At 44.0% G+C, this 27,889-nt stretch overlaps 1 protein-coding gene and 1 long non-coding RNA gene across 3 annotated transcripts; one reads left to right on the top strand and one right to left on the bottom strand.

Moving 5' to 3' along the window:
* The first annotated feature begins 76 nt into the window (after positions 1–76).
* Positions 77–27,574, top strand: tes (testis derived transcript (3 LIM domains)). Of its 2 annotated transcripts, XM_054732747.2 has the most exons (7): positions 77–265; positions 7,144–7,229; positions 12,765–13,560; positions 21,259–21,738; positions 22,265–22,480; positions 22,560–22,718; positions 24,401–27,574. In XM_054732747.2, exons 1-7 carry the CDS (start codon positions 239–241, stop codon positions 24,590–24,592), a joined length of 1,956 nt encoding a protein of 651 aa, XP_054588722.1. In that variant the 5' UTR covers positions 77–238; the 3' UTR covers positions 24,593–27,574. The 2 variants fall into 2 exon arrangements, with proteins under 2 accessions (XP_054588722.1, XP_054588723.1); XM_054732748.2 differs by lacking the exons at positions 77–265; positions 7,144–7,229 and adding an exon at positions 7,728–10,442.
* LOC129153512 (uncharacterized) lies at positions 5,177–7,148 on the bottom strand. Its single transcript, XR_008559504.2, has 3 exons — positions 6,262–7,148; positions 5,644–5,736; positions 5,177–5,510 (listed from the first exon to the last, which is right to left on the bottom strand). It is a non-coding gene; the product is annotated as an uncharacterized lncRNA (long non-coding RNA).
* Positions 27,575–27,889: the final 315 nt, after the last annotated feature.

A 27,889-nucleotide genomic window follows, 5' to 3' on the forward strand; every position in this document is an offset into this window, starting at 1 on the left:
TGACTTTAATGAAAAGGTATGGGTGATTTATGAAGCGTGCTATAGTTTTATCTTGAAAGGTTTGACCGGAAACTGCACACCTGAGCGGGCTTGACTTATTGAGCGTGCAGTTCAGCGGAGGACAGGACCAGCGAAAGGAGGATTGTTCTTGTCTTTATTCCCTGACTTTTTCCAGTGCTAGTTTTTGACTGCCGCTTCAGAACAAGTCCGACTTAACTTCTTGTGAACAACCGTCACGATGGAAATCGAGAAGGAAGTGAAGAAGGTAAGCTGAAGCTTTCTCCTGAGCTGACCCCCTCGGTCGGTGACCAGGGAACGCCCTGAGGTGTGCCGAGCGCGTGCAGGTGGCGAGATAACCCACAGATACCTGCCCAGCTGATTACTTCAGCAGGGGTCCAGATTTCTACTGATTTATTAAAACCTCAGTTCAAATATTCATTCATATGTTCTCATGCGTGTTCTCTGCCTTTTGATTGAGCTAGTTTTGTTAGGAATCAGACCTAAGACGTTTCATGCTTTTTTGTTGACCCACGCACTTTCTGTTCGCGGCTTGCGTTACTTACTTCCCTTTTTAATTCGAAGGAAGTCGGCTATAAAACAGAAGAGTCGATTTCTTAACCAAACTCACCACTGTGACCTCTTCCCGTTATTAATGAACGGCAGAAGCTGTTAAAATAACTCGAGTAGTTTTGGGTTATTATTATTGTAAAAGTTTAACGCTTCTGGCACGTGTTGCTTGTAGCGTTACCACAGATGATGTTTGTAGTTGGCTACTATAGATTTGATCAGATGGTAACGCAGATTTACTCTGTTCAACACACTAAAACCTACTTTAAGGTCTGCTTGTTCCTGCAGAGGTAAAACATTTTGCTGCAAGCTTCTGCAACACAGATGCCCATTCCCGCCACTCTGATAAAAAAAAAGTCAAAACATTTAATCAGAGTGGTGAAAATGCGCTTCCATACTGGTAATTAATTAAGCTTTAAATAAAAATCAGTTTGACTGGTACCTGTAACACAGGGTAACAAACCAAAACAGAGCATGAGGCAGCAAGATGTTGCAGAGGGAAGAGGCAGAGAAAAAAATAAAAATACTCAAAACAAAATGGCCAGGGCTTCACGTCAAATATATTTTCTACAATTTAAAAAATATTTTTAAATAATTATTGATATCAATCAATATAAAAAATAAATTATACTATTATTCTGTATCGTCCAGCCCTAGTCCAGGATCAGATGCATGTCTGATGAGCAGTCGGAGCAGAAGCGTCGCTCCCTTTAGCCACCGGCCGTCCTGCTGCAGAACAACCACTCATGACAGTAACTCTGACTCCGTAATTCTGAGTCAGTGTTACATGGTAGAGCGTTAAACCACCAAATAGTTCCCGAGCGCAGCCACTGCTGCAGCTTACGGCTCCCCTCCATGGGGATGGGTCAAACGCAGAGATGAATTTCACCAGTGTGTGATGATGGCTGTGGGACTTTAACTTTATGGATGCAGGTAGTTGCCTTGGATATTTACAGATTCAGATATGCAGCTTCTGATGATGCATATGATGAAGGTGTCTAAACACACTGTGTGTGTGTGTGTGTGTGTGTGTGTGTGTGTGTGTGTGTGTGTGTGTGTGTGTGTGTGTGTGTGTGTGTGTCCTTTGACAGTAACCAGCTGTTGACTTGGTCTTGGTCCAGAGGGCCCAAACCTTTAGCTTTAGTGTTGGTTTATGTAACGAGTCAGTTAGACTAAAACTGAAAAACATTTTTACTATAGAGGTTAACAAAATGTGTCCTCAAAACAAATCCCAAATACCAATACTGATGTGCTGTTGGTGACAAATAGGGCTGAAGAGTGCAGCATCACTGATGTTAGCTGATGTGTGGGGGGTGTTTTCATTGTCTGGGTGCTACTGGATATTTTCTGGAGTCTCTGCAGCAGAAGCTAACGTCAGACATCAACACACTACAGACAGACATCCTCGTCTGCATTCCTCCCTTCTGAGTGTGTGTTGGGTCACAAGTATGCTCCCTGACAGCAGGGGTGCTGGCTGGAATCTTTGAGCCTCGTTGACCATATATGGTCACAGCCAGTGGAGATAGAATAAAGTTTACACAGGCGTTGTGTAGCACAGACAATAGCAAACCAATCCTAAAGTTAAAGCCAAGTGATCAAAGTTGTGGTCCTCATGAGGCAACGGTTGTGAAACTCTTAAAGAGAAGGAGAAATCTTTTCTGCTGAGATCACAGAACATCTGAGCCAGATTAGAGGACTTCAGGGATGTGTCAAAACGTGCGTGTTCTCTCTTGTGCACATGTTGTGTGATCCCTGTTAGAGCCTGGGGTGTGAACAGGGTGCTGCATGCTATATGCTGTTTGCAAAAGTTGGCCTTTTGATTTTACTAGTTTTGTTAGGAATCATACCTAGAAACTAAGATGGTTTCCATGTCAGTGCTGAGTAATTGACCTGATTTTATTTTTTGAAGTGTGTGTGGGGGGGGGGGGGGGTGGTGGTAGGATTAGGGATGGTGCCTTTCACATTTGAATCAATTTGGTACCGATTCCCAGTACCTAGAAATCATATGAGTACTTACTGGTACTTTTGAGTGTGTATTAAATGAACTAATTGTCTTTTAAATATGAAAACCTTCAACCACAACTGTTTCTAAATGATGCAACAATTGAAACCCACCTCCATATGCTCCTAATCCTATTCTATGCCCTCTGGAATAACTATGATGAAATGAAACTAAAGCAAACTTCAGTACCATCCAGCTGTTGAATACTGTGGTGTTTCACAAACTAAAGCCAGCTCCATGTACTCATATTGCTCTCCTGTCCCTTCTGGACAGACTGTGTGATGGTTGGCTCCTTGTAGTATTAAAAACTGCAAATTAAACTGAAGCAAACATCTTTGCAGTGAACTCAACTAAGCTAAACCATCAAGCTAATGGAGCAGATTAAGACGATGACGACTCATTTAGATCAATGTCAATATCAGCAACACCCAGTCACCCATCGCATTTAGTAAAGCGAAGCCAAACTGTATGGCGTCCCTCTGCCTACTCGGAAGTCAAAATGTCCAAGTACCAAGGAGAGAGCGAACACACCATTCTCTGCTAGCAACGAAAGCTCAAATATCAAGCTAATACCATCTTAAACTATTTATAGTATGTAGCAGAGCAAGACAATGATGGCTAACTTAGAAAGTTGTCAATGTTGTCATCATCACCCAGTCACCATCACATTTAGTGAAGTAGACCCAAACTTTAGAGTGCGTTCTTTCTACCATGCTGCTTGCTCTGTTTACAACTCGCCCGCAGCGACTGACGACATGACGCACTGTCCTTGATCGGTACCACGGAATTCGGTCGGTGCCTTAAAAGTACCGAATACGGTGCCCATCCGTAGGGAGGATGAGAAGCTGTAGCTGACCTGATTTGGCCCTCATTAGTCAGAAGGTCTGGTTGTTTAATGACATCATGTGGTTGAATGCTGCTGCTGGCAGCTCAACTGCCTCGTTCACTGGTTAGTGATGGAAGTCATCTGGACAGACTAAATGTTATTTCAGTGTAAAACACCCCCTTAAAGGACAACCACTAAAATCACACGGTTCCATTTCTGTGGTAAAAAAAAACATCCACACAAGAATCTGTGATGTCAGTGATTTTCTACAACTGCGTTCTACTCTGGACTACTCACAGATTTAAAGTGCATGTCAAGTGTACCTCAGAGTCTTACCCCACCCACGTATCAATTTTAAAAACTGCAACATTAGTAGGCGTTGCCTGGAGGACCGAGAGGGCGGAGCCGCGGCAGTGACGAAGACGATGGCTAACTAGACGAAGCTAGCTCCCTTCACTCTGAGCAGTCATTAGAAGTGGAGGACGTTTCTCCCCCTCCTTACCCAGACACTTGAGAAGAAAGGGACCAAGTCTAATTGGAGGAGACAAGCGGACATGAGCCTTATTGTTTTGAGCTTGTGAGTTGCCTGAAATTACCGGAACCGACCCAACAGAACCATCTCTGAATGTAAGTAGCCGTTAGCCATAGCATTGGATTAGCTGCAGGGTTTGTCTCCACGGCCCGAGAGCTAGTATTCAGCATGTTTTAGAGATTTATCTGCTTCAACACACCTGGTTTTAATCAGCAACAAACAGCTGAGCTGCTTATCTAACCTGTTAAAGCAGGAAAATCCACTGAAACGTGCTGGATAGCAGGTCTCCAGGAGATCTGGGCTCAAGCTACAGTCTGCTGCATAAAGTTATGAAAATATCCCATGAGAAAATTATTCTGTAATGTGTTCATCCCACTAAAACTGCCCTGATTTCATTATTTATTTACTGATACTAGCTGCTCTTGGTTGCAGGTGATCCTCTGGTGTCTGCAGCTGGTCTCCTGCTGGTGTCGTCAGGATCAGGAGCTTCCAGAAGAATGTGCCTTTCAATGACTCTTTCCCCCTTATTTGTTATATTAATTAAATAAATCTCAATTTATATATTTCCTGTTTTTGTTCATGTCCATAAATACTTAAACATGCTTGAAATTAAAACGAGCTTTTAACAGTGAGGTGCTAGTTTAGTTCATCACAATAGAGCTAGTTAAACATGCGACAATGTGATAATTCAATTAATGTAATTTATAAATATCCATTAAAATATCAAAACTGGAATCAAAATGAGATATTTGGCAGCACAAAAAACTTGTCAAACACTATTTATTATAATAATTGTAGGCAGACAGGAGACAGAGCTGATGGAGGTTCTCAGTCATCGAAGGATGGCTGAAGGCTTTCCAGGAACAGGAGATGTGGTGTTGTCTCTTCTCTCTCTATTCTGCCAGATGAGCTGATAGGTTACAGGTGTGTGAGGACATCCTCATGCTGTCATAACCAGATGACAGGTGTGTGAGGACATCCTCATGCTGTCATAACCAGATGACAGGTGTGTGAGGACATCCTCATGCTGTCATAACCAGATGACAGGAGTTATCAGGTGATCAGTCAGGCTAATGATGAGATGCAGAAAGAAAACAAATCCAGGACAGTGTACAATAATGTGGTGTTGCTCACCTTATGTGCTCTTATAGAGTATTAACGTGTTCCTGCTTCATGGTGTAGAGTCCATATTTTGCTGAGTGTCCTGCAGTAATGCAGGTTATTAGTTAATTTACTTTTGATAGCAAAAACAAAATATTTAATGTAAAAGTTATTTACCAGGTGAATCAGCTCACACGTCACCACCAAGTGTCACAGGGCCTGAATCAGTAGCCTCCTTCATGATGTCATGATGCAATCACATACTTATTTAATTGTTAATATCTTAAAAATTCAGAAATGTTTTAATTTTTTTACCTTGAACAGTTCACTGAGCTTGCACTGTCACTGAGGTGGAAGCTGGAATCAACAGCAGACACTTCACATCTTGGTCTTTTCAGGAGGTGTGGATGCTGCTCTGGGACCTTCTGGAAGATGAATTTCTGTCATGGTCCCTGTGTCACAAGACACTGAGGCTGTGAGCTCTATAAAAAACAAAGAAGCAGCACATTTATAAACGTTTAAAAGAGCATAAAATCACTTGTAACAATCTGTAAAACAAATTAAAACTAGAAGGTAATAAAATGTTTACATAGAAGATTATTAAAAATAATTCACCTTTGCTACGGGTAACACCACGTCAGCCTGGACAAGTGCATTCTTGCAGACTACTAAATCAGTCTGACAGCCAGTGTCTTGGGTAGATTTAGCCTGAAAAAAAAATAGAAGCACATTGATGTTTATAAAGTCAGATAAAATACAAAAGGAACTGTCCCATATAGGCACTTTATAACATTCCTAGTGTGTGATGTTATAACGTAAAAGTCAGTCACACATGATGTGGAGATCCTGAAATGCGACCTCCTGAACAGAATTCCTCACGGAACCGGGTCACAAGCTGGATTTCACGCTGTAATGATGTCTGTCAACTAGTGCTGCGTCAGTTAGAGTCACTGTTGCAGAATTACGACTGACACAAAAACAACCTGAATTTTCTCAGAGCCTGACAGTAATAGTCATGTGGACCGTTTTGTCGGCCAGGGCTTCGAGATATGTTCCGATTCGCCGCTGATTCTAACCTTACATCCCGTTCCACATTTTGTGAACTTGACAAATCAGCCCGAAGGCAGTGCAGGCTGATATTAGCTAAATGGAGTGAACCACGTCTCTCAAACTTTGCATTTAGGAAGGGAATTGTCTTTAGAAGATGTTAAAACTTTTATTTAGCTTACTCACCTCAGACTGGAGCCCGTCATGGTGGGGGAGCAGAGTCGGTGGGCTGCATCTAAATCGCGGAAGAGCCACGGTGGGCACAGCCTCCCTCTTGGAACGGAGACGTGCAGAATCGCGGGTAAAATGCTGGTTGCAAACTACAGCACCAGGCGGGAGCTGAATCTTTTCCAGACACGCAACCACTGGCGCCTAATTTCTAAGTCCAGCGGAAAGGAGTGCAACCCGACAGAGCTCCGCAACCATACTACACTACACCATCTCACCATACTAACACGATATGGAGCACTAAACCCGAACTACTTTCCTAATTACACTAACAGCCAAACAGTAACTAAACTACAATATCCAACAGCCAAGCTAACACTAAATAAGTATGTATAACACTAAAAGCTATGCTAAAGACTAGGATATGCTAATGCTATATGCTAATGCTGAACTACGGCTAACCTCCTACACTCGCTTGCAAATCCAACTCCCAACTCGCCACAAGGCGTGGCCGAGACTCCCGATGCTTTTATAACGTTGACACAGAGCTGCTACGTAGTACTCTACTGGTTTACGTAGTATCTTACTCTTTAGCCATTGGCTAAAATTTACTCAAAATGAGTCAAATTCTATGTTTTAAGCTGAAGGTGGAGCTATACTGTGGTATTTAGGCAGAATTTTAAATTTTTAAAGAAAATGCACCAAAATGCTAAAATAATGAAAACACACATTTAAAACACTATTAGACACTCATTTATACAGTTCATCAGCAAAAAAAAGTTAATTTAGACGTTACTTGCTCTTTAAATAAACACATAATGCTAAATGACTTTAAAAATAAAACCGATTTTCAGGTTGAACACTAATACAATCCCTATTTTGGTTCTTCTCCTTTTCCAGATGACCCTCGGACACGAGTTTGGTGCTGGAGCGGCTTGTTTGAAGTGCAAGGACAAGTGTGACGGCTTTGAGCTGCACTTCTGGAGGTTTGCTTGGCTTCATCTCTGAACTGTGTGTGTGAATTGATGTGAAGTGTCAAAAGATAAGATGCATAATTCTTTAGTTTTTACATGGATTCTCTGCAGGGTGGCCAAGGAAGCCCTGAGATAATCCTTGAGCACTTTTAGAAATAATATAAGGATAACTTAAAGCTTCCTCCTTTGACTGAGGCTGGTCTCTTTCCTCTTTGTTTAATTAAAATGTTCTGATAGCAGAATCCGCCTAGCTAAAACTAGCCTGTTTGTTAGCTTAGTTTGAGCAGACGTGATGGCGTGACTGTAGATTTTAAACCAAGCTCACACTGGTAGGGTTGGGCATCGATTGGAACCGGGACCAACTGCCAGTTTTTCCCGGAATTGTTCAAAGTATTTTATTTTGATTCCTAGAATGTCGACCGGAAGAGGAATCCGCAGCCGATCTCTGTGAAAAGTAAACGTGATCTGTAAATTGTGATCAACGTGTTTCAGAGCTGATCACACGAGTCCCCCCTCCCCCACCCAAATATAAACAAACGCGTCTGCCGAACTTTTACTCCGTAATGTAAACGTTAACTCCTGCAGCGTAGAGGAAACTTGTTCAAATACGTCAACACGGTGGATTTAATAGAAGCTTTAAAGAACAAACTCTGGACGGTGTGAGGCGAGTTTGTCTCACTGCAGAAAGAAAAACACACGGAGCGTCAGCAGTCAGACGCAGCCGCTCACCAACACTGTGTGTGTGTGTGTGTGTGTGTGTGTGTGTGTGTGTGTGTGTGTGTGTGTGTGTGTGTGTGTGTGTTTTGTGTGTGTGTGTGTTTTGTGTGTGTGTTTTGTGTGAGCGTCAGAAGGCTGAACAATAACCTGTAGAATAATTAAAGTCATCCTGCTAGAGCAGCTTCTCTGTGGTGGACCACACCAGCTTCTGCCACAATAAATAATAATAATAATAATAAATAACAATTTTAATTTCCTTTCTGAACTATTTCTGAGTTTTAATGTTTAAAATCTGTTAGATTGTTACTGACAGCAGCTACATTTAAGTTTCACTTCCTGTTCTGACTGAATGCTGCTGCAGCATGGAGGTGTAGTTCTCAGTCATCCTGGACATGATCATCCTGAGAGTTTTAGCTGAAAACAGCTGGACGTTTCTGGGTGTGTTGGAGACATTTAACCTCTCATCCCAGAGGCTTGTTCCAGACTTTGTTTGTGGTCAGAAACAAACACACTGGTTGTGCTGCAAGTCTTTTTCTTTTTTTCTCCAAAACATGTTTTTGTCTAAATGAAGGTGATGTTGTTGTTCATAGAGTTAAAATTCATGTTGAAGTTAAGATTATTTCATCCAGTAGGACCTGTGGTTAGCCGGCTCATGCAAAACATGGCATGTCTTCAAATAATCGGAATTGGGAATCAATAGGAACCGGAATCAAAATGAGGAATTGGAATCGGAATTGTTCAAAATCAAACGATGCCCAACCCTAGTGAGGGAAAGGTTAAATCGCTAGAGGTTCAAGGAATAATGTCCGTACCACCGCGGGTGTATCTGACGCCCGAGGTGGTACGTGTCCCTGAGCATCCTGTCCCAACGTGCTGGGGCACCCTAACGCCGGGGACACACCGGCCGCCGAAGCGCAGCGAAATCGGGACTGCCTTCATTTGGCGCCCTTGTCATCCTATTGTATAGACCACATGGGCTGCCGAGCGCCGGCACGCTCCAGCCCACGCCATGCAGCGATCGTTTCGGCGTCTGCTCAATTTTTTTCGTGAGCCGCGGGTGAACCGCGTCAATTCTGGTAGGAAGTCAGACCTAGACATAAGAGGCAGGCCGGTAAATTTAACAAAATAAAGCATTTCAAAATACAATTCCACGATAGTCAAATGTGTTCGTAAACAGACACTGCATAAAAACAACACACACACACACACACACACACACACACGTGAAGGGGGTGTGGTTTTGGGTAACACACACACACACACACACACACACACACACACACACACACACGTGAAGGGGGTGTGGTTTTGGGTAACACACACACACACACACACGACCACGTGAAGGGGGTGTGGTTTTGGGTGTCTTTCAACCGGAGAAAACAGGACAGAGAGGCAGAAAGTCGTAGGCCAACTATTAACAACTGGTTCACACCATGGGTTCACACACACACACACGCGGACAAACACACACAAACAGCAAGGGGGAGGGGGTGCCGAGGAAGAGAGCAGAGAAAAGCAGAGGAAATGGAGGACACCAAGTGGTTATAAGAAAAACTACAGCTGAGCCGACGCGCGCCTCGACCGGAGAAACAAGCGTCTGGTCTGAACTGAGGAGCAGCGAGCAGCGGCCAAATTTCGTGAGTGCTTCGCCTCGCAGCGCTTCGCGGCGCTTCGGCAGCCGGTGTGTCCCCGGCGTAATAGTCATATTTTGACGCTTGGTCACACGCGTCATTATTTGATGCTTTGGGTGAGAATCTGCTGGTCAGAGCGTCTCTTTCAATTTGTGTGCGACTCACGGAGCTGACTGCAGCATTTACGAGGCCTTATAGCGGAGTTTTAGTGACAAACGTCAGCCAGCCTGACTTGGTAATGCAGGGATGTTTCTGCCTTCAGATTTCCTCCTTGCATTTTTGGAGTAGAACACGAACATGTTTTTATAAAGCACTTCTCTAGATCAGGGTGTCCGCGGGGTTTTAAAAAGTGATAAATAAAAATAGTCAAATTTAAGGCCATTAAAAGTGTTAAATTTGGTCTCAGAGGTATTATTTTTTCCAAATTAGGTATTATTTTTTTCAGACTATCAGATGTCGTATTCTGAACATCGACATAGAAATATATTCCGAATGAAATGTTTTGAACGATTATAAAAACAAAACAAGCCGATTATTTGCTCCTCCCGCTTGCGCTGCCTTGAGTTACAAATGAAGCGCTCCTCCCAGTGTTGCCAAGTTAACTTAGCGACTTTGACGCTATTTCTAGCAGCTTCTCAGAACCCCTTCTTGACTTTTTAAATCTCAAAAGTACCTGGCGAACACCTCAGAAACATCTCTGGTAACCCTTAACTACTTTCTGGATAACTGTCGTCGACATTTCCTGCAGGTTAGCTAAACACTCCGCCTGCGCTCCGGACCGTTCTTCAGGACATTAGGAAAGGGAATGATGTAGTGATGTGTCGGTCGCTAAAGAAACAGCTCTCGGAGCCGGCTCCCTGTTGGATTAACCAGAGTGAGTGACACACACACCGCACCTGCGGACTCCTGAGCCGCTAAAAACGGCTAAATGTGCGCGTGCGGCGCGCTAGACACACGTGCAGCTTGCCCCTGATTGCTGTGAGACCGGGTTGGGGGTGGGGGGGTGCAGCTGTGGTTGGGACAATTATTACATTAACTGATGGACCTGTAAATAAATAGTTTATAAATAAGATAGAAATAAGTTCCTCACGCTGATAAATAATAACTAATCTCCCTAAGGACACGGTGCTAGTGCACTCTCCTACAGCACCTTGACACGACTCAATAAATGTTATGCAACATTTAGTGAACAGCAATTTGCATGTATTTGTTATAAATGCCACTGTATAATTCTTGCTGTCAGTATTTGCAAGATATTGGTATTTGAGTCTGTACTGGTTAGACTTAAATGACTTAAACCAAGGTCTATAGCCCTTGGGTCATAAACTATGAGCTGTAAGTATATTGGTCTTTTTATACTGGGAATCAGGAGTTATTTTAGTGATCATCTTGTTTCTTGTTTGTTTTTGCCCTGATTGTGCCCTGAGCAGTTTTATGACTGAATAAAAATAAAAAAAATAAAAATCTACATAAATTGAAAAATCGTCTTAAATAATCGAGATCTCAATTTCAGTCACAATAATCGTGATTATTGTTTTTGCCATAATTGAGCAGCACTACTTTAGCATATCTGGTCACATAATGATGACGTCATATTCAGTGGTCGTTCTGCATCATTTCAGGCCTCGTGGTTAACTGTCTGGACCGCTGAACAGAAGTGCCTGGCTTATTTTCTAAGTAAAATAAATATGTGCAATACGTTGTCAACATCAGTGAGTCTCTAAGTCTATTCTTTTTGTATGTTATATATGTTAAAATATGTGTAAATACGTCGCTGATTAACACTTGCAATTTAGTGTTGTGATGGTTTTAAAAAAATTCTGAAGGTAGTAAAAAAAAGTATTAAAAAGTAGTAAATTTTACTTAAGGATTGCTGTATATACCCTGCTAGATAAAAATCACAAGTTGCTTCACAAGCACATAAAAATATATATATATATTAATGGGAGAAAATATTAATACCTGTAATTGTTTTTATTGAATGAGATAATAAATATGAATGTGAATGATTTGCTTTACTAGATTAGAATTTAGACCATCTTTTCACTTAATGTACAGGATGGCTTGGCAGGCTAGTGTTGTACCTTTGTTTGAAAAATTTTGTGAATTGAACTGAAATTGCAATTTCTGCTAGAATCAATCTTTTCCTAAAATCGTTCAGCCCTAACTCAGAGGGTTCCTGAAAACGGCCCGAAAAGTGGCCATTCAGACGGTCCGGTCAAGTGGAGACACGCGCATGCTGGGAGGTTCCTGTAAATCTACCCTGAAGTTCTTGTATTGGAAACCCGCCTGATGTCTCCTGGCTGGCCAGGGAACGTCTTAAGCCTGGTTCATGCTTCTCCGTCAGCTCCGCAGGAGACAGACACGCACGGATTGACAGAAGTGTTTTGCTCTCATACTTCTCCGTCTCCTGGGGAGTTTTGCAAAGCAATTCCCCGGCAGGACACCAGCGGGCGTAGCGCTGTTCTGTGGTATCCTGTCATGTATCGGTCCAAGATAGTGTGTTTATATTGTGTTTTTTTTGTGTTTAAGAGACTTTTTAACGCGGACAAACTTGTCTCTCGTCCTCCTCCACCTCTTCATGCGCTCACCACCTCTAAACCCACGTTTCCTGTCATTTCCCTCCACAAATAAAACACATAAATAAATAAAATGCATCTTTTCACTCCTCCAGTCACGGGGAATTAAATGTTCATATTTTAGTTTTTTTCGCGAGGCATTCTTCAAGCTTCTCCGTGTCTGCCACTAGTTATTCTTGGCTCTCTTTATGTTTTTGAGGGCGCAATGGCGGCGCTGTCGACGACAGCAGCATCCTGACCAATCGCAAGCTTGAGTTGTCCGTCTCGATGGACGGATGTTTAATAAAGTTGGCTCAACTCCGTATGTACTTGCATGCCTGCCGGGGCCCTACGCAAGGACGGATAGCGGCGTAGCGTGTCTCCGCACTGTCGCAGATGGAGAAGCATGAGTCAGGCTTTAGGATTCCCCTGGATGAGCTGGCCCAAATGGCTGCAGAGCGTGAAGTCTGGGCCTCACTGCTTAGGCTACTGACCCCACAACCCGACCCTGGTTAAGCGGTCGAAAGTGGCTGGATGGATGACTTCCTGTTTTAGAAATTATTTAGGAAATCTATGGTCATCCCATAAGATGCTGAAATATCTGGTTCTAAACCTGTCCATGTTTATTTTTTGTGCAGAAAAATGTGTAGAAACTGCAAATGTGGCCTTGCAGAGCACGATGTGTCGATGGAGTCAGAGGAGAACCAAAAGGTTGGCAAGCTGTTTGAAGACACCAAGTACACGGGCCTCATCGCCAAGTTAAAGGCAGATGGCATCCCTGGTTACCAAGGCAACATGATGACCATCACTCTGCCCAGCCCTGCCACGGCTTACATCATTCCCCCCAGTGCCTCAGCTACTGCCGTCCCCCCCTCCTCCACATCAAGCTTTGCATACCCTGCTGGAGCTTCAGTCGGTTCTGGTCACCCTGCTGGAGCTTCAGTAGGTTCTGGTCACCCTGCTGGAGCTTCAGTAGGTTCTGGTCACCCTGCTGGAGCTTCAGTCGGTTCTGGTCACCCTGCTGGAGCTTCAGTCGGTTCTGGTCACCCTGCTGGAGCTTCAGTCGGTTCTGGTCACCCTGCTGGAGCTTCAGTAGGTTCTGGTCACCCTGCTGGAGCTTCAGTCGGTTCTGGTCACCCTGCTGGAGCTTCAGTCGGTTCTGGTCACCCTGCTGGAGCTTCAGTAGGTTCTGGTCACCCTGCTGGAGCTTCAGTAGGTTCTGGAAAGCCTGCTGGGACGTCTGCAGGTTCTATAGGATCAGCTCCTCAGGGTCATGCCCAGGCTCATCCTGCACCACTCACTCCTTCCAAAGCTGACAAGTTCCCATCCATACCCATCAGCGCCACAGCAGCCAGTGTGGTATCAGTTCCTAAGGATGTTCCAGTGAAATCCATCACCTATGAGTGGGCACCTCCAGTTCCTAACAAATACCTGGTAAGAGTTTTTAGTGTAAAAGATACATTTGTTTTCCAGCCAGTTTCATGAAAACGAGTTACCTGTATAAAATTAGAACCCAGCAGTGGGGCATGTGTGAAGATATTTTAATATCTAGAACTTTATTCCCACATGTTCTAAACTTATTTTCTTCATCAAATGAAAGAGTGAATAGCAGAGAGGTGATGTCATGTGAGAAGTTAGTTTCAGCCTGTTAGTTTTAAAGGGCTGAGGCATTTGTTGTTGAGCGGAGGATTGGGACTGTGAGGGTGTGTTCTCACCCTGGAATATTTGGTCTGTCTAAGCTGAGTGCTGAGCCCCATTTATCAGTCGTACTTACGCACAGATCTGTTGTATTTTGTGTGTAGGAACTAGTTTACTCATTGAGTTGTATTCTTAATTTTGTACTTGTGTGTGCAAATGTTCCTAAATATAATAAAACCTTAGACCATGTTTATGAAAAGCATCTAGTAGTAGAACGGAGGACCCGTAGTACTAAATACTCTGTCGTCCACACTTGTTCCTCATCCACTAATTATTTTAGCCAAAAGATCATAATTTCATAGGAACAGCAGCTGTGTCACGTAACTGGCGCTAAAACCGATAAGAGACGCCTGTGACCGACTCATTGTCACATGACTGATGGTGTTACTGGGAGGGCACTCTGGAGGAAAGTCGTCCTCCGTGAGCGCTCTGATCTGATTGCTGAAGGAGATCCTTCTGGAGATATGCTGTGATGTAGGACCTCTGTGGAGCGACCGATGATCCGCACAAATCCTATTCCAGCTCATATTCGATTTTACAGCTACGAGAACCCCCCCCCCCCCCCCCCCCCCGATCATACACGCCGCGTTGCCAAGGTAACCAGACTGAATGACCGCTCAGAAGAGGCTGCACTCTCAGAAATTTCCCCAAAAAACTAACTCCAAACAGAACGACTTTTTAAATGTAAATGACAACCCGTTACTCTATTAGGTTCGACTTTTATTTATTTCTGATGAGAACCTCTCCTCCGTCCTCACCGCGTTTATAAACTCTGCAACTTGCACACGTTCCGCTGCTGTTTCTCACCAGCATCAGCTGATGGACAGCTCTAGTTTCGCTGCGCCGTTCGTGTCAGCGGACACGGTAGGGTCGGGGAGGGGGACGGGGCATGACGCTTAGCCTGGCGGGTGGGCAAGCGAAGCCGTGCTGGGGGAAACCTGCTAAAGTAGATTTAAAAAAATCCAAAAACTTCCTCTCTCAACATGCAAAGTTTCTATTTAATTGGGTTAGAATTGTGAGACAAGTTAACAAAAATAAGTTTTACATAATATGCAGTTTTGACTCATTTGCATAATAGTAATGCTTTGTTCGAAACGGTCTAAGCTTGGATGACTCACAAAGCAGGGAGGGTAGCACATTTTGCTTCTATCCTGAGGACATGCTGAAACTACACTGCTCACAAGAGTTAAAGAAACACTTTTTTTATTGGGCCTGGCATGAAATCAATTAAACCTGTGTGATAATTTCCTGGTTGATTAAGCAGCCGAGGGCATTGTTAATCACGTTCAGCTGTATTGGTGTTCATGGACTTAATGACAGGTGCACTAAAGTGGCAACAATTACAAAACCCTCAAAACAGGACTGGTTTAACATGTAACGGTCATTTCAAGTTTCTCCCTCTTGATCTTTGTCGGCTGGTTTTCCACTCGTGCTAGTTTTGGCTCTCTACTGGCAGTATGAGGCGATTCCTTAACCCTACAGAAGTTGCACAGGTTGTCCAACTTCTCCAGGATGGCACATCCACACGTGCTGCAGCGAGAAGGTTTAATGTGTCTCCCAGCACAAGCTCCAGAACATGGAGGAGATTTCAGGAGACTGGCGGTTATTCTCGGAGAGCTGGACAGGGCCGTAGAAGGTCCACAACCTATCAGCAGGACCGATACCTGCTCCTTTGTGCAAGGCGGAACAGGCTGAGCACTGCTCGTGCCCTACAGATGACCTCCAGAGGGCCAACGGTGTGAAAGTCTCTACCCAAACAATCAGGAACAGACTTCATAAAGATGGCCTGAGGGCCCGACGTCCTGTAGTGGGCCCTGTGTCACTGCCCAGCACCGTAGAGCTCAACTGGCATTTGTTCAAGAACACCAGAATTGGCAAGTCTGCCACTGGTGCCCTGTACTTTTTACAGACGAGAGCAGATTCACCCTGAGCACCTGTGATAGACGTGAAAGAGTCTGGAGAAGACGAGGAGAACATTATGCTGCCTGCAACGTTGTTCAACATGACAGGTTTGGTGGTGGGTCAGTGATGGTCTGGGGAGGCATATCCATGGAGGGACACACAGACCTCTACTGCCTAGGAAATGGTGCTCTGACTGCCATTAGGTATGGAGATGAAGTCCTTGAACCCTTCGTCAGACCCTACGCTGATGCTGTAGGTCCTGGTTATCTCCTAATGCACGACAATGCCCGGCCTCATGTGGCAAGAGTATGCAGGCGGTACCTGCAGGATGAAGGAACTGAAACAATTGAATGGCCGTCACGATCCCCTGACTTAAACCCAACAGAACATCTGTGGGACATTATGTTTCGGTCCATTAGGCGGCACCAGGTTACAAGAGCTCAGGGATGCCCTCACACAGATCTGGGAGGAAATGCCACAGGACACCATCCGTTGTCTCATTAGCAGCATGACCCGGCGTTGTCAAGCATGCACACAAGCTCATGGGGCCACACAAGATACTGAAAAGCAATTAGAGTTGCAGACATTAAGTTTTTGAAATAATGGACTAGCCTGCCACATCTTCATTTCACTCCGATTTTAGGGTGTCTACACAACTGAGCCCTCTGTAGGCTGATAACTTTTATTTCCATTAACAGACTTGGCATCCTTTTGTTCCTAAGACATTGCCCTGTCCTTAGTTGTATAGATATCCAACTTCATGTTGAGATCTGATGTATTTAATGTGTTCCTTTAATTTTTGTCAGCAGTGTATGTTTTTGGGTGCAACAGTGCCCCCTAATGGACAAAAGTCTAATTTTACTCAGAGTCTAGAGGACATGGGTATGTACGTGATATGTAATTTTTCTGGATAGAATCTTTTTTTATTTCATTGATAAAAGGGTGGAAAACTTTAAAGCCTATGAGCCACATCCACTTTTGAATCATTTTCCAAATATGGCTAGGGTGTGCTTACAAACATGTGTGCCATGTTTTATGAAAATTCATCAAGCTGTTATGCTGATGCAAACTTTTTGAGCCTTTAGCGCCCCCTGAATAGGGTTTAACCGGTGTGACTAATAACCACGGTATGAAACACTGCGGTTAACCCACCGTAAAGACGTCTCCAACACTGCAAACAAAACAAAATAAATAAATAAAATTAGCAGACCAAAGTGAAACTGAACGAATGCATGCAGCAGAACCAATGTCAACAACCACCGGGATTGCTCCGTTTGCACCTAGGAAGCGCTTCAAATTTCATGTCAGGGAATATATTAGACTCCCAAAGCTGCTAAAGGACAAATTCAGAATGATCGTGTTCATCTGCAGAGCTGGCAGGAAAAAAAGTTGCAACAGTCCCAACTGGTTATCTCTGAGATCATCACGCAGATAAATGAGCTCCAACCGAGTCGGATCACGTTAGTGACTGAACTGTTTTAACAGTAATATTTGAGCAATCCAGTGAACGACGATTCATATTGTGTTCTACGTTTCCTCCTGAATCTGTCTACAAGGCTTTACGGCAAGCCATTTTAATATTTAAGCAACAACACCACTCTGTAATTTCTGTTCTACATAGAGATAATATAATTTATCCTTGTCCAGACAATATTCTTACTGAAGAAATTTGAAAAGATATGAACAAATAGAAATTACTTTCAAGCAATAAGTTATATTCTTATCTGCATTAGTAGGAATTTAGCATCTTAATTCATTAAGGTGTATCCATCCTATTACTGACCAGTTGTCAACAGTTGTCAACTGGTTAAACCTTTTTTTACAGAAACTCAAAAAGGCTTTTATTCATCCATCCATCGTCTGAACCCGCTTTGTCCACGTCGGGTCGGGGGGGGGGGGGGGGGGGGGGGGTTGGCTGGTGCCTATCTCCAGCAGTCAACGGGCAGTCAGGCGGGGTACACCCTGGACTAGTGTTGTCAAAAAATCGATACCTAGATATAAATCGATACTAAAAGTGGTATCTAAATAAGATATTCCATCCCTGTGGTATCGATATTATGGACTATTATACACAGCCTTCTTCAAGTACACCGACACGCACGACAGCCAGATGCCGTAAAGCAGCCTCCGCCTCCCAGACAAACAGAAGAAGAAGATGCCGCATGGCTACATTGCAATTTCCCATGCGAGTTGTCTCCGATCCAAGTTTTGTCTGCCAAATAAATAAACAAAAACATAAACAGCGAATTTGGGAGATGCTTCGCAGCCCAACTTAGTTGGCATACCAAGTCCGACACGTAGTTGTATATTCACGCTTATGTGCTTAAAGGAAAACTCCCGTTTATTGCAACCCGGACTTAATTTCTAGCATGCAGTACGTTTGTTTACTCACACTGACAACTTTGGTGCTACTTGGATTCCCCGGGGTATTTAGATCCATCGGCGAATCACCATCAGCGTATATCCATGTAACGGGTGCGGACGGGCACCTATGGTGCAGCCTCGAAATAAGACATTATCTGCACCAAAACATCTCAATGTCGAAAGGTTTTGTTAGGAATCATTAACGTGATTCCCCTGTTCGTTTGGAGCGGGTCTGGTCTGGGATTTCTAGGCGTAAACAGACTAGCTGCGGCTAATCTAACCGGCGCTTTTAATGACGTCACTGCCGTGCGCCAATCTGTTTTTATTAAGATTACCGGTAGATGTACCTTTGTCCTACTGTAGAGAAATTCGTTTTCTCCCTTTATTGACCAACAGAGTTGTTCAAAAGTACAGAACAAAACATATGGCATTACATCTTATGACAAAAATGCACCTTAAACAGAGTTTAAGCAGCAAAACATCACTCTGCAAATAGAGAATATATAGTGAGACAATTCATGATTTAAAGTGTTAACTTTTGCCAGTTTTTGTATGCACGTTTTAAAAAATACTGATACATGAAAGGTTTAAGCACTTTATACACTTAATTCTTAACATTTAATTTTTGCAATATAAATTGAGGAATGTTATTTTTTGAATAAACTTGTTCAATAAATTGGTGTTTTTAAATAGTATCGAAATCAAGTATTGAGTTTTTTCCCCCAGTATCGAATCGAGTTTGAAATTTTAGTATCTTGACAACCCTACCCTGGACAGAGAGCCAGTCCATCACAGGGCAACACAGAAACACACAGGACAAACACACACACACACACACACACACACACACACACACACACACACACACACACACACACACACACACCTAAAGACAATTTAGACAGACCAATCAACCTAACAGTCATGTTTTTGGACTGTGGGAGGAAGCCGGAGTACCCGGAGAGAACCCACGCATGCACAGGGAGAACATGCAAACTCCATGCAGAAAGACCCCAGGCCGGGAAGCGAACCCAGGACCTTCTTGCTACAAGGCAACAGCTCTAACCACTGCGTCACTGCGCAGCCAGGCTATTATTCAAATAGAATAAATTGTTTAATGATTATTTCTGATAGTCACTAAGTTTTTCATACAGGCTGAACATGAAGGTCTCCTGTACCTATCACCTGCATTTCCTTTTGATAGAGAAAAAAAAAACGGTGAAAATCCTGACAGATCTTCATCCACTGTCGCTTAACATTCATGGACTCACCCGTCTTGACTTGTGACAGGGAAGGCTGTTGTTGGTTTAACGTCCAGGAAACAGCAGAGAGCATCACGACTAGTAGAAACTGTTAGCATTAGCAGCCCCACCACACAGCAGAACTCCTCCAGGCTTGTGTTATTTGTGGGGGTAAAACATAAACATTGCAAATCATTAATGATTTTTTTTTCTAAGAAGAATCCTGAAAAGAAATGATGGATATTTCAGGGGTTCAAAACCTTTTATAGAACGCAATCGTACCTTTTATCAATTTATAGAATGTCTGTGTGATGTGTCAGTGTCTCATCATTTAATCTTCAAAAACGGTTGAGATTAAATCAATGAAGTCAAGCTAGCTTGCACAACAAATTTTGTGTCATTTTTATATTTCTGCAATTTTCTTGATCACAATTGTCCCAAGTCTCAAGATGATTTGGTGAAAAATTGTGAAATGGTCACCAAAACAAGGTTTTGCATTTTGCAATGTAGGATTAAGTCTAGTTAGGTTTCCATATATGAAAAAGATACTAAATCATCCAAGGATTGAATATAAGGTTTGAGTGTGCGACCTGGGGTGTGGGAGTTTTTAGCCAAAATGCATTTTCACAATAGCGCCCCCTAGCTGTTCTAGAGAGCCTAAGTCTCCTCCGTTTCCGATCGACTCATGGGTCCCTGGAAGAACGAAAAAAATGAATGCTAGTCGATGTGGCTAAAAGAGCCTTTTTCTAATGCGCTCTGCCTTAGACCCTGGATCGCACGTGTGTTGTACTGCAATTTAAACAAAAAGTAATGATGGGTGTTTCGACCAAGACAGTCAAGTACTTTGAGATTCATCAGCTTGTAAAAGTTCATATTTAGCATGACTACAAATCAGACATCGGTACATGGTATATATGACGTCACCACGTAATCTCTTCTCCCCTAGCATAGCTGCTACTTACCACATGGCCAGATTTATGGCGGTCCTTTCCTCCTGAAGGAAGACATTAAAGTTTGCTGAACTTGTAGCCGTTGTCCCTCTGCCTTTCTCCGTCCACACAAAACCTAAAATAACATGTGTGTCGCCCCCCCCCCATATAAAATAAGCACTTTCTTGGTATCCAAATGCGTATTTAAAATTCACCAACATCATATGTGAAATCCATGACACATAAGTGGAATTAGAAAGTAGCGTTTTTAGCCCCGTTGACTTGACTTGCATTCATGTTTTCGTGCTTCTGGGGACCCGTGGTGCAGATGTAGATGAGTGTGACTTGGATGCCCTGTGAATTTCTTTATCTGAGTAGCAGTTTTTGCTATTAGACTGCCATGTTTGATTTCCTCTGGCATCTTCTGGCTTTTGTGCCTGTGTTTAATCAGTGTAGAATAATAATAATAATAATAATAATAATAATAATAATAAAGATGAAAAAACAGTACAAATTCAATAGGGTTCCCTGCCTAAACCATCATCATTAAACTGTACGTGTGTTTCACCGTGTCTCTAGGAAGGTTAGGTTACCTCTTCAGAGATTAGAGGATGGTGGCGGTGGTTTTTGAGTAAAATGACATGGGTGGATGTAAAAAAAACGTTAAAATTATTTTATTAGCCTTTATTAATCAATCGTGTTTTCGTGATGTAAAACTTTAGATGCTCTGTTTCCACTTGAGTTCTGACAAAAGTAATGTGATTGATGACTAGATGAGCAGCAAAGACAGTGTGACATGATTGAGCTGCAGCAGCTCTGAGTCAGCCTGGTGTGTGTTTAGTCTGGTTGTGTCTGAAGGACAGCCAGGCGCTCTTTATTTCCAGTACAAGGTACGACACATTCCCAGTATGTCCTTTCTGATTGGCCCTCCTCCTCTCTGACCTTCAGAGGCTTTTCACGTTACAGCTTTAATCATGTCTGGTTGGTTTCTCCATCAGGCTGTGCGTTACATCGAGCTGCTCCCACCTGAAAAGCGTCCTGTTGCTGGTTCTGAGGGAGCCGTTTACCGTCGGAAGCAGATGGCTCGTCAGCTTCCTGAACACGACCAGGACCCGTCCAAGTGTCACGAACTGAGCCCAGCCGAGGTCAAGCAGATGGAGCAGTATGTTCGTAAATACAAGGACGAGGCCCTGGGGGTTGGAGATGTCCTGCTGCCGGAGGATATGGCTCAGGTTCAGGCAGGAAGGCAAGCTGGTTCTGGAGCTGGGGGGGCTGGAAATGCTACAGGGGGAGGGGCTCCAGGAGCTGCTTCTGGTCAAGGGATGGCCAGTCTAGGTGCTGGGGTCAGAGGTGGTGCTGGGAATGAACCTGCAGGACTGGGAGCTGGAGCTGGAACATTCTCAGGCCCGGCAGGAGGAGCCGTGGGGACTGCTGCTGCGGCCGGGGCCATGAGCGCCGGACTTCCTCTGAAGAACTTTGTAAGATTCTCTTTAATTGTTTGAATAATTTCATCCACATTTGCATAATTAGCAGCATCAGCTGGAATAAGAGCCTGTTGTTTGAGTGATTTTCATGAAATAAACGCCTAACAAAACATCTAAAACCACAGGAAGGGAAAACTTTGTAATTTTCTGAAGCAGCAGTTTGTTGCAGCTGCAGCTTTAAACAGTGAATGAATCTAAAGGACTACAGATGCCTCTGTGTTCCCTCTGACAGGGGGGGATTCTGGTGTCGTCAGTGATGTCATCTTTACTCAGCTTTGTCCCTAAATAAATCCGTAATTCCAGGTTTCCCACCATTCCTGACAGGAGGGAAACCAGACGTCGTTCTTAGACTGGACACTAAGTGGAGCCGTCAGACCAGCACAACACCCCTTTGTGCTGTTAAATGATTCCTCTAGTGGGGTCTCGTGTGACACGTCTGCAGAGCTTCATGATGAAGGCTTTATTGTCAGTCTGGAGGACATCACCACACCAACCTTTACTTCTTCTCTCCTCCTTTAAGTCGTGCCATCACTGCAAAAAGCCCATGCAGCTTGGTGAACCAGCCGTCTACGCTGAGCGGGCTGGGTACGACAAGCTGTGGCACCCAGCATGCTTTGTGTGCTGCACCTGTAAGGAGCTGCTGGTGGACATGATCTACTTCTGGAAGAAGGACAGCATGTACTGTGGACGCCACTACGGAGACAGCGAGAAGCCTCGCTGCGCTGGCTGTGATGAGGTGATGGGACACCTTGTGGAGGTTTAGGGGAGAGTTATTCCGTCTTTAGGAGGCAGTGCTGATGCGTATCTGTCCACAGCTGATCTTCAGTAATGAGTACACCCAAGCTGAGGGACAGAACTGGCATCTGAAGCATTTCTGCTGCTTTGACTGTGACTGCATCCTGGCTGGAGAGACGTACGTCATGGAGAAGGACAAGCCCGTCTGCCAACCCTGCTACATGAACAGCTACGCTGTGGTGAGTCCTTTGCTAAAACAAATCTGTTGGTGGAGTTTTGGTGGTTGGAATGCGGTTCCTTGTGACTGATGAAGCAGCTTCAGAGGGTCCAAGGCTCCTGGTCAGAAGGTGACTACCTGTGAGAAACAAGACAGGAGGTAGAAATGAATCAACTCTGGCTTTTCGTTGCAGATGAAAGCCTCTGCTTTAATGTGTTACAGGGACGTTTGAAACGCCTCCCTCTTGTCCTTCAGGGAACACCCATCATCAGATAAAACCCTGTAGGTGTCTGCAGTAGGGCCTGCATGACTTTATTTTTTTTAAAGTCGACAGTCAAGTAATGAAAGTCGAGTCGACTTCGACTAGTCGTTGATGACGTCATACGCCGGAAGCGGGGGCGGGGGGTCGGTCGGTAGGTTCGCTGGAGTTTTTGACAATTAAAATTGCGCCCACATTTTCTAAGTTAACACATCTCTTTTAACAACGGTAGTTTCTGCATCCTACTTCAGTCCTCTCCCCCCTCCCCCTGCGCAGCAGCCGCAAACTCACTGATGCGCCTGCAGCCTCTTGGAGTTCCTGCTGCTCTAAACATTAAAATAATTATTTCATTTTCTGTTCCTCACTTCTGATTACCTTCAGTGGTGTCTGTTTGTTGCAACCACCAGGTACAAAAACTAACTTGTTTTTATTTGACTATTTTTCTGTCCTGCCTGTTTATTATCTTCCTGCATCTCCTCTCAGTCCTAAAGAAAAACTGCTACCTGGGTTCATATATATTCACCTTATGAGTTACCTTTGAACTGCAGTTCTAAAAGATCTACCGACCGCAAAAACAGCGGAGTGCCGCTGCTCGCCGGCTGACTACAACGGGACCGTTTTTGCTGCGGAGTTCATGCCGGAGCGGAGCAGAGCGGAGATGGTGGAATCTTGGGAGCGCGTCACCGGAGAACAAAACAGGTGATGCGCCTCGCTCCGCAGCAGCGAAACGCATCAGGCACAAATAACAGACAGAAAACATAAAAGGAAATGAGCCGACATGAACGATCGCGTGTTTAATTTGTTTTTGAGGTGGTGACACCTGATTTGGCGGTGCTCAGGACGCAATGTCTGGAGCGCACGTCAACGATCAGAGCTTTGCATGCACAAACTGGTTAAGATTAGGATGGGGGTGAGGGGAAGGTTAAATTGCAAGAGGGAAAAGGTCACAGTTTGGTTAAATGTCCGTTTTACCGCCGGTGTCAGTACCGCACAGCGCGTTGCCTCCGCCTCGATCCAGACGCGCAGGGGCTCATCACCTGCTGTCTTTTCCGAGGACTGCATCTTGTCAGTCATTATCACGTGACAGCGACTAGTTGATGACTGGCATAAAAAGTCACTACAGAGCCGTGAAGTCGACTAGTCGACTGGTTCGTACAACCCCTAGTCTGCAGAGGGACGGGCGTGTGAGACTCGTGTCTGACAGTTTCTCTTCCTTCTCTTTAGTCAGGTGTACAGGTGGATCTCACCCATGCCTCCACTTCCCCTCACAATAAAACCGGGTCAGCCACCTGCCACATCAACACGGCCCCCTCGTTGTTCCATTACTCTTGTGATTCTGTCAGTTATTAGCCGGGACTAAAGGACCGATGATCTGAACAGTCAAGTCAACCATTGTCATATATAATACAACATAACACCATTTGATGCTTTTGCTTTCCTCCCAGAAATGTTCCTCCTGCCAGAAGCCGGTGGAGCCAGAGGCTCAGAGGGTCTCCTACGGTGAGCACCACTGGCACGCGGAGCCGGACTGCTTCAAGTGCTCCGGCTGCACCAAATGCCTCATGGGACAGCGCTTCATGGCTGTGAAAAACTTCCTGTTCTGCTCTGTGGAGTGCAAAAAGAAAATCATTAACTAACATGCCAGTCGGGATCCTGCTGCTCGTGTGAGCCACAGAGGAGAGGAGAGGAGAGACTGGGCAGAAGCATCAGCAGTGTCCGACAGCACTAGTGTGGAGATCCATAGTAATAACCAGAGATCAGTAATGTTCATCAAGGTTGGGTTCGGCCCGGTTTAATCTGTTAGACCAGAACTCTCTGGCCTTTAAGCTGATGTTCTGCCACAGCGCTGAACCAGCTAGCAGTTTCCAAAGCAGTCATGTTTCTATCATGTTTCTATTGTCAGTGCTGCCGACGTGACCACTCCTTTATTCATCCTTACTGCTGTAGTTGGCTGTTTCTCTTTACATGTCCGAGCTTGTTGATGGCTTCACTAAATGACTTCTGCACCGATCATCCAGTAATGACTGGTAGCAAGAATAAAGTCTGTCAGAATCGCATCCTGAGCCCCTGAATATGGACGTCACGCTGGAAGGTAGAGAAGAAAACCACTTTGTGATGGGACCTAAGAGAAAAGCCTTCTAACTGACTAGTTATCACAGCTGGGTTAAGTGATTCCACATCTTCATTTAAAAGTACACAGGAAGAGAAGCTTCTCTGAGTGGACAGCGGCCATCTTTGAAGCAGCCCAGTGTTGGTTCTGAATATCAGCTGACTGGCCTCAGTTCAGAGAAGTAACGTGTACGTCATTTAGAACAGATGAGTGCACCTGAACATCTGCATGCACCTGAAGGGCTTTGTTGTGCTGTTGTTTACTTTTTTAAACAAACAGAATTCCCTTAAAGCAACACTCAAGTCCCTTTCACCCCCCTGACTGGTGGGAAGCAGAATTACAACTACAACCCGTTGCAGCCTGTTGTAGCTAGCGCCAACGATGCCAACTGATATTAAATAACAGAGGTGGCATCATCCCACCTCGCAGGCGCATCAACACCAAACAGTGAACTCCATGCTGTGTTTTTGTTCTGCTCAGCAGCTGAACCAGGTTCATTCACTGTGCTGATTAAAATCACCTGGTTGGATTGCTGAGCTGAAGAAAAACACGGCATGGAAATGACTTGTTGGTGCCTCAATTCCCCATCTCTGCTAAATAAGTCACAAAGAAAAAACATCCAAACTGTTTAATTATCACAGGTCCAGTAGCAGCAAAGCCAGGTCACCATTAGTCTGATTCCCTCAAACGGGTGTAGGCCACGCCAATGTTCACTGTGGTTTTAGATCTTTGCTTCACCTCCAAAGAAATAGCTTCAACTTTCAGACTCCACCATGATGCAAACAGAAACCAGCAGAATTGCTTTGTACTGACCGGTAGCTAACTGAAAGAGCCAACTGCTAGCCTTTATATGAGCCTGTGCCACAGTAAACAGCCGTTGCTGTTACCTGAACACCACGGCTGTTAAGTGCAGCTTCTGGCCAACAGAGGGCGACAGAGTGCTGTCCAATGTGAAGTTTAGGTTTCTGGCTCAACCGCTGAAAACCAGTATTAAAACAGCAGCTTCAAGTGTTAAAACTAGTGTTGCTTTAATCATTCAGTGCAAAATTACAATTATCCATGTGGAGTGTAATTACCCCACCTTAGGAGGTCAGAGCAGTTTTAAGATGACAGTAATAAATGTAGATGTCAGCTACACTTGGGTTTGTCGTTAGCTCAGCACTTCAGAATGACGTCAACTATATCTACAAACAGAGGCCCTTCAGGAAGCTGTTTATGACATACCTGAAAACACTTCTAAGATGGCCAAAAATTCATTGTGTGAAACATGTTTGAGTACGGTGGCGTCTTCATCCACACGTGTCCATATTTATGTGCGTAGACCGTCTCTAGCTGATGCAGGGTAAGGTGTAACTCACCCTACTGGTGTTTATAAAGTCACTCGGTCTACAACTCCAGGGTAAAGTAGCTCTGAATCAATTGACAGCTGCTTCTGTTTCTAGCAGGGAAACAAACACCAGTGAGCTTTTGTGTTTTCATTCATAATGTGGAAAGTTTTACACAATTCAAGGAAGCTCCATCTCTCAGGAGGTCATTGTCTTAAACTGCCGTCTGCTCTAAGGTACGCAGCTATTTCCCCTCTCAGCCACATCTACCAGGCCTGATGGCGACTAATTACACGAGCAGGTCTGAGTTCAGCAGTAGTGCTAGCTCCGCCCCCTCCCCAACGTCCTCCCTGTCCTTTTCTCATTTTGAGTTTGATTTCTGATGTCACAGGAAGTCTGGGAACTGAAAACTGGAGCTAGTTTAGAGTTGCTGTACTGCAGTGACGTGGGCTCAGTCTTGACATTTGCATGCGATTTGTTTCAGTCTCAGATGCTTGTTGATCTGGTCATTTGCATCATGTTGATAATCTGCCAGTAAAACCAGTTGAAGCGAGCTCATGTGAGGGAGTAGAGAGCAGCTGAGGTTTACCGGGCTCTGGTCTCATGTGCATGTTTTCAGCCCACATTTAAAGCCTTCAGAATGATCCAATCATCATTAGATAAATGTTTCTAGTTTTAGGAGATCTGCCTTTATGGAATAACTCATGAAAGCATGAATGTTGTCCAGAGCAGCGTGTGAACAGTGACTCAGTCACATGGAGAGATTAAATCAGGACTCTTTCTCAAGATAAACTACAATAGTACACACGTCAGGTTTCTGATCGGATGAAATAACCGGACTGAGGAACTGGGTCGGTGTTTGCTTTTACCGCTAACACCTTGGTCTTTACTGGTCAAGAGATACAAAAATGTGGTAAACAAAGTCTGGTCTTTTTTTTTTTATTTTTGTACATTTCCAGACTTTTGTAGTAAAGTGCAGACATTATTATATTCCTCTTATCGCTGTGCCTGTCTAAATCCTGGGCTGCTGTAATTCTCCCCACTGTCAAAGAGAAATCCCAGTTCCACCACCTTAAATGGGTTTAGGATGACTAACTGTGGTCTGTTACCCATCACAGATCAGTTTTGCTGTTTGTCTATTGAAGGAATTGTAATTTTTCATTAAATAAAACAAATAAACTGACTGTTTTTGGTCTTGTTTCCTTTTTGAGGTCTTGTAATACTTGAACTTTACCAAAAGTTTTAGAGTATATTTATTTTCCAAATCCCATTCCTAACATCAAACCTGAATTGTGATGGTTTAAAACCGTGACCAGTTCTGTCATCCAACAGTACTGTCTGTAATGTATTGATAAACATTAGACTTTCATATATATTAGATTCATTACACACAACTGAAGTAGTTCAAGCCTTTTATTGTTTCTAATATTGATGATTTTGGCATACAGCTCATGAACACCCAAAACTCCTATCTCAAATAACTAGCATATTTCATCCGA

Source organism: Nothobranchius furzeri, chromosome 4 (assembly GCF_043380555.1).
Source record: "Nothobranchius furzeri strain GRZ-AD chromosome 4, NfurGRZ-RIMD1, whole genome shotgun sequence".
Taxonomy (NCBI): Eukaryota; Metazoa; Chordata; class Actinopteri; order Cyprinodontiformes; family Nothobranchiidae; genus Nothobranchius; species Nothobranchius furzeri.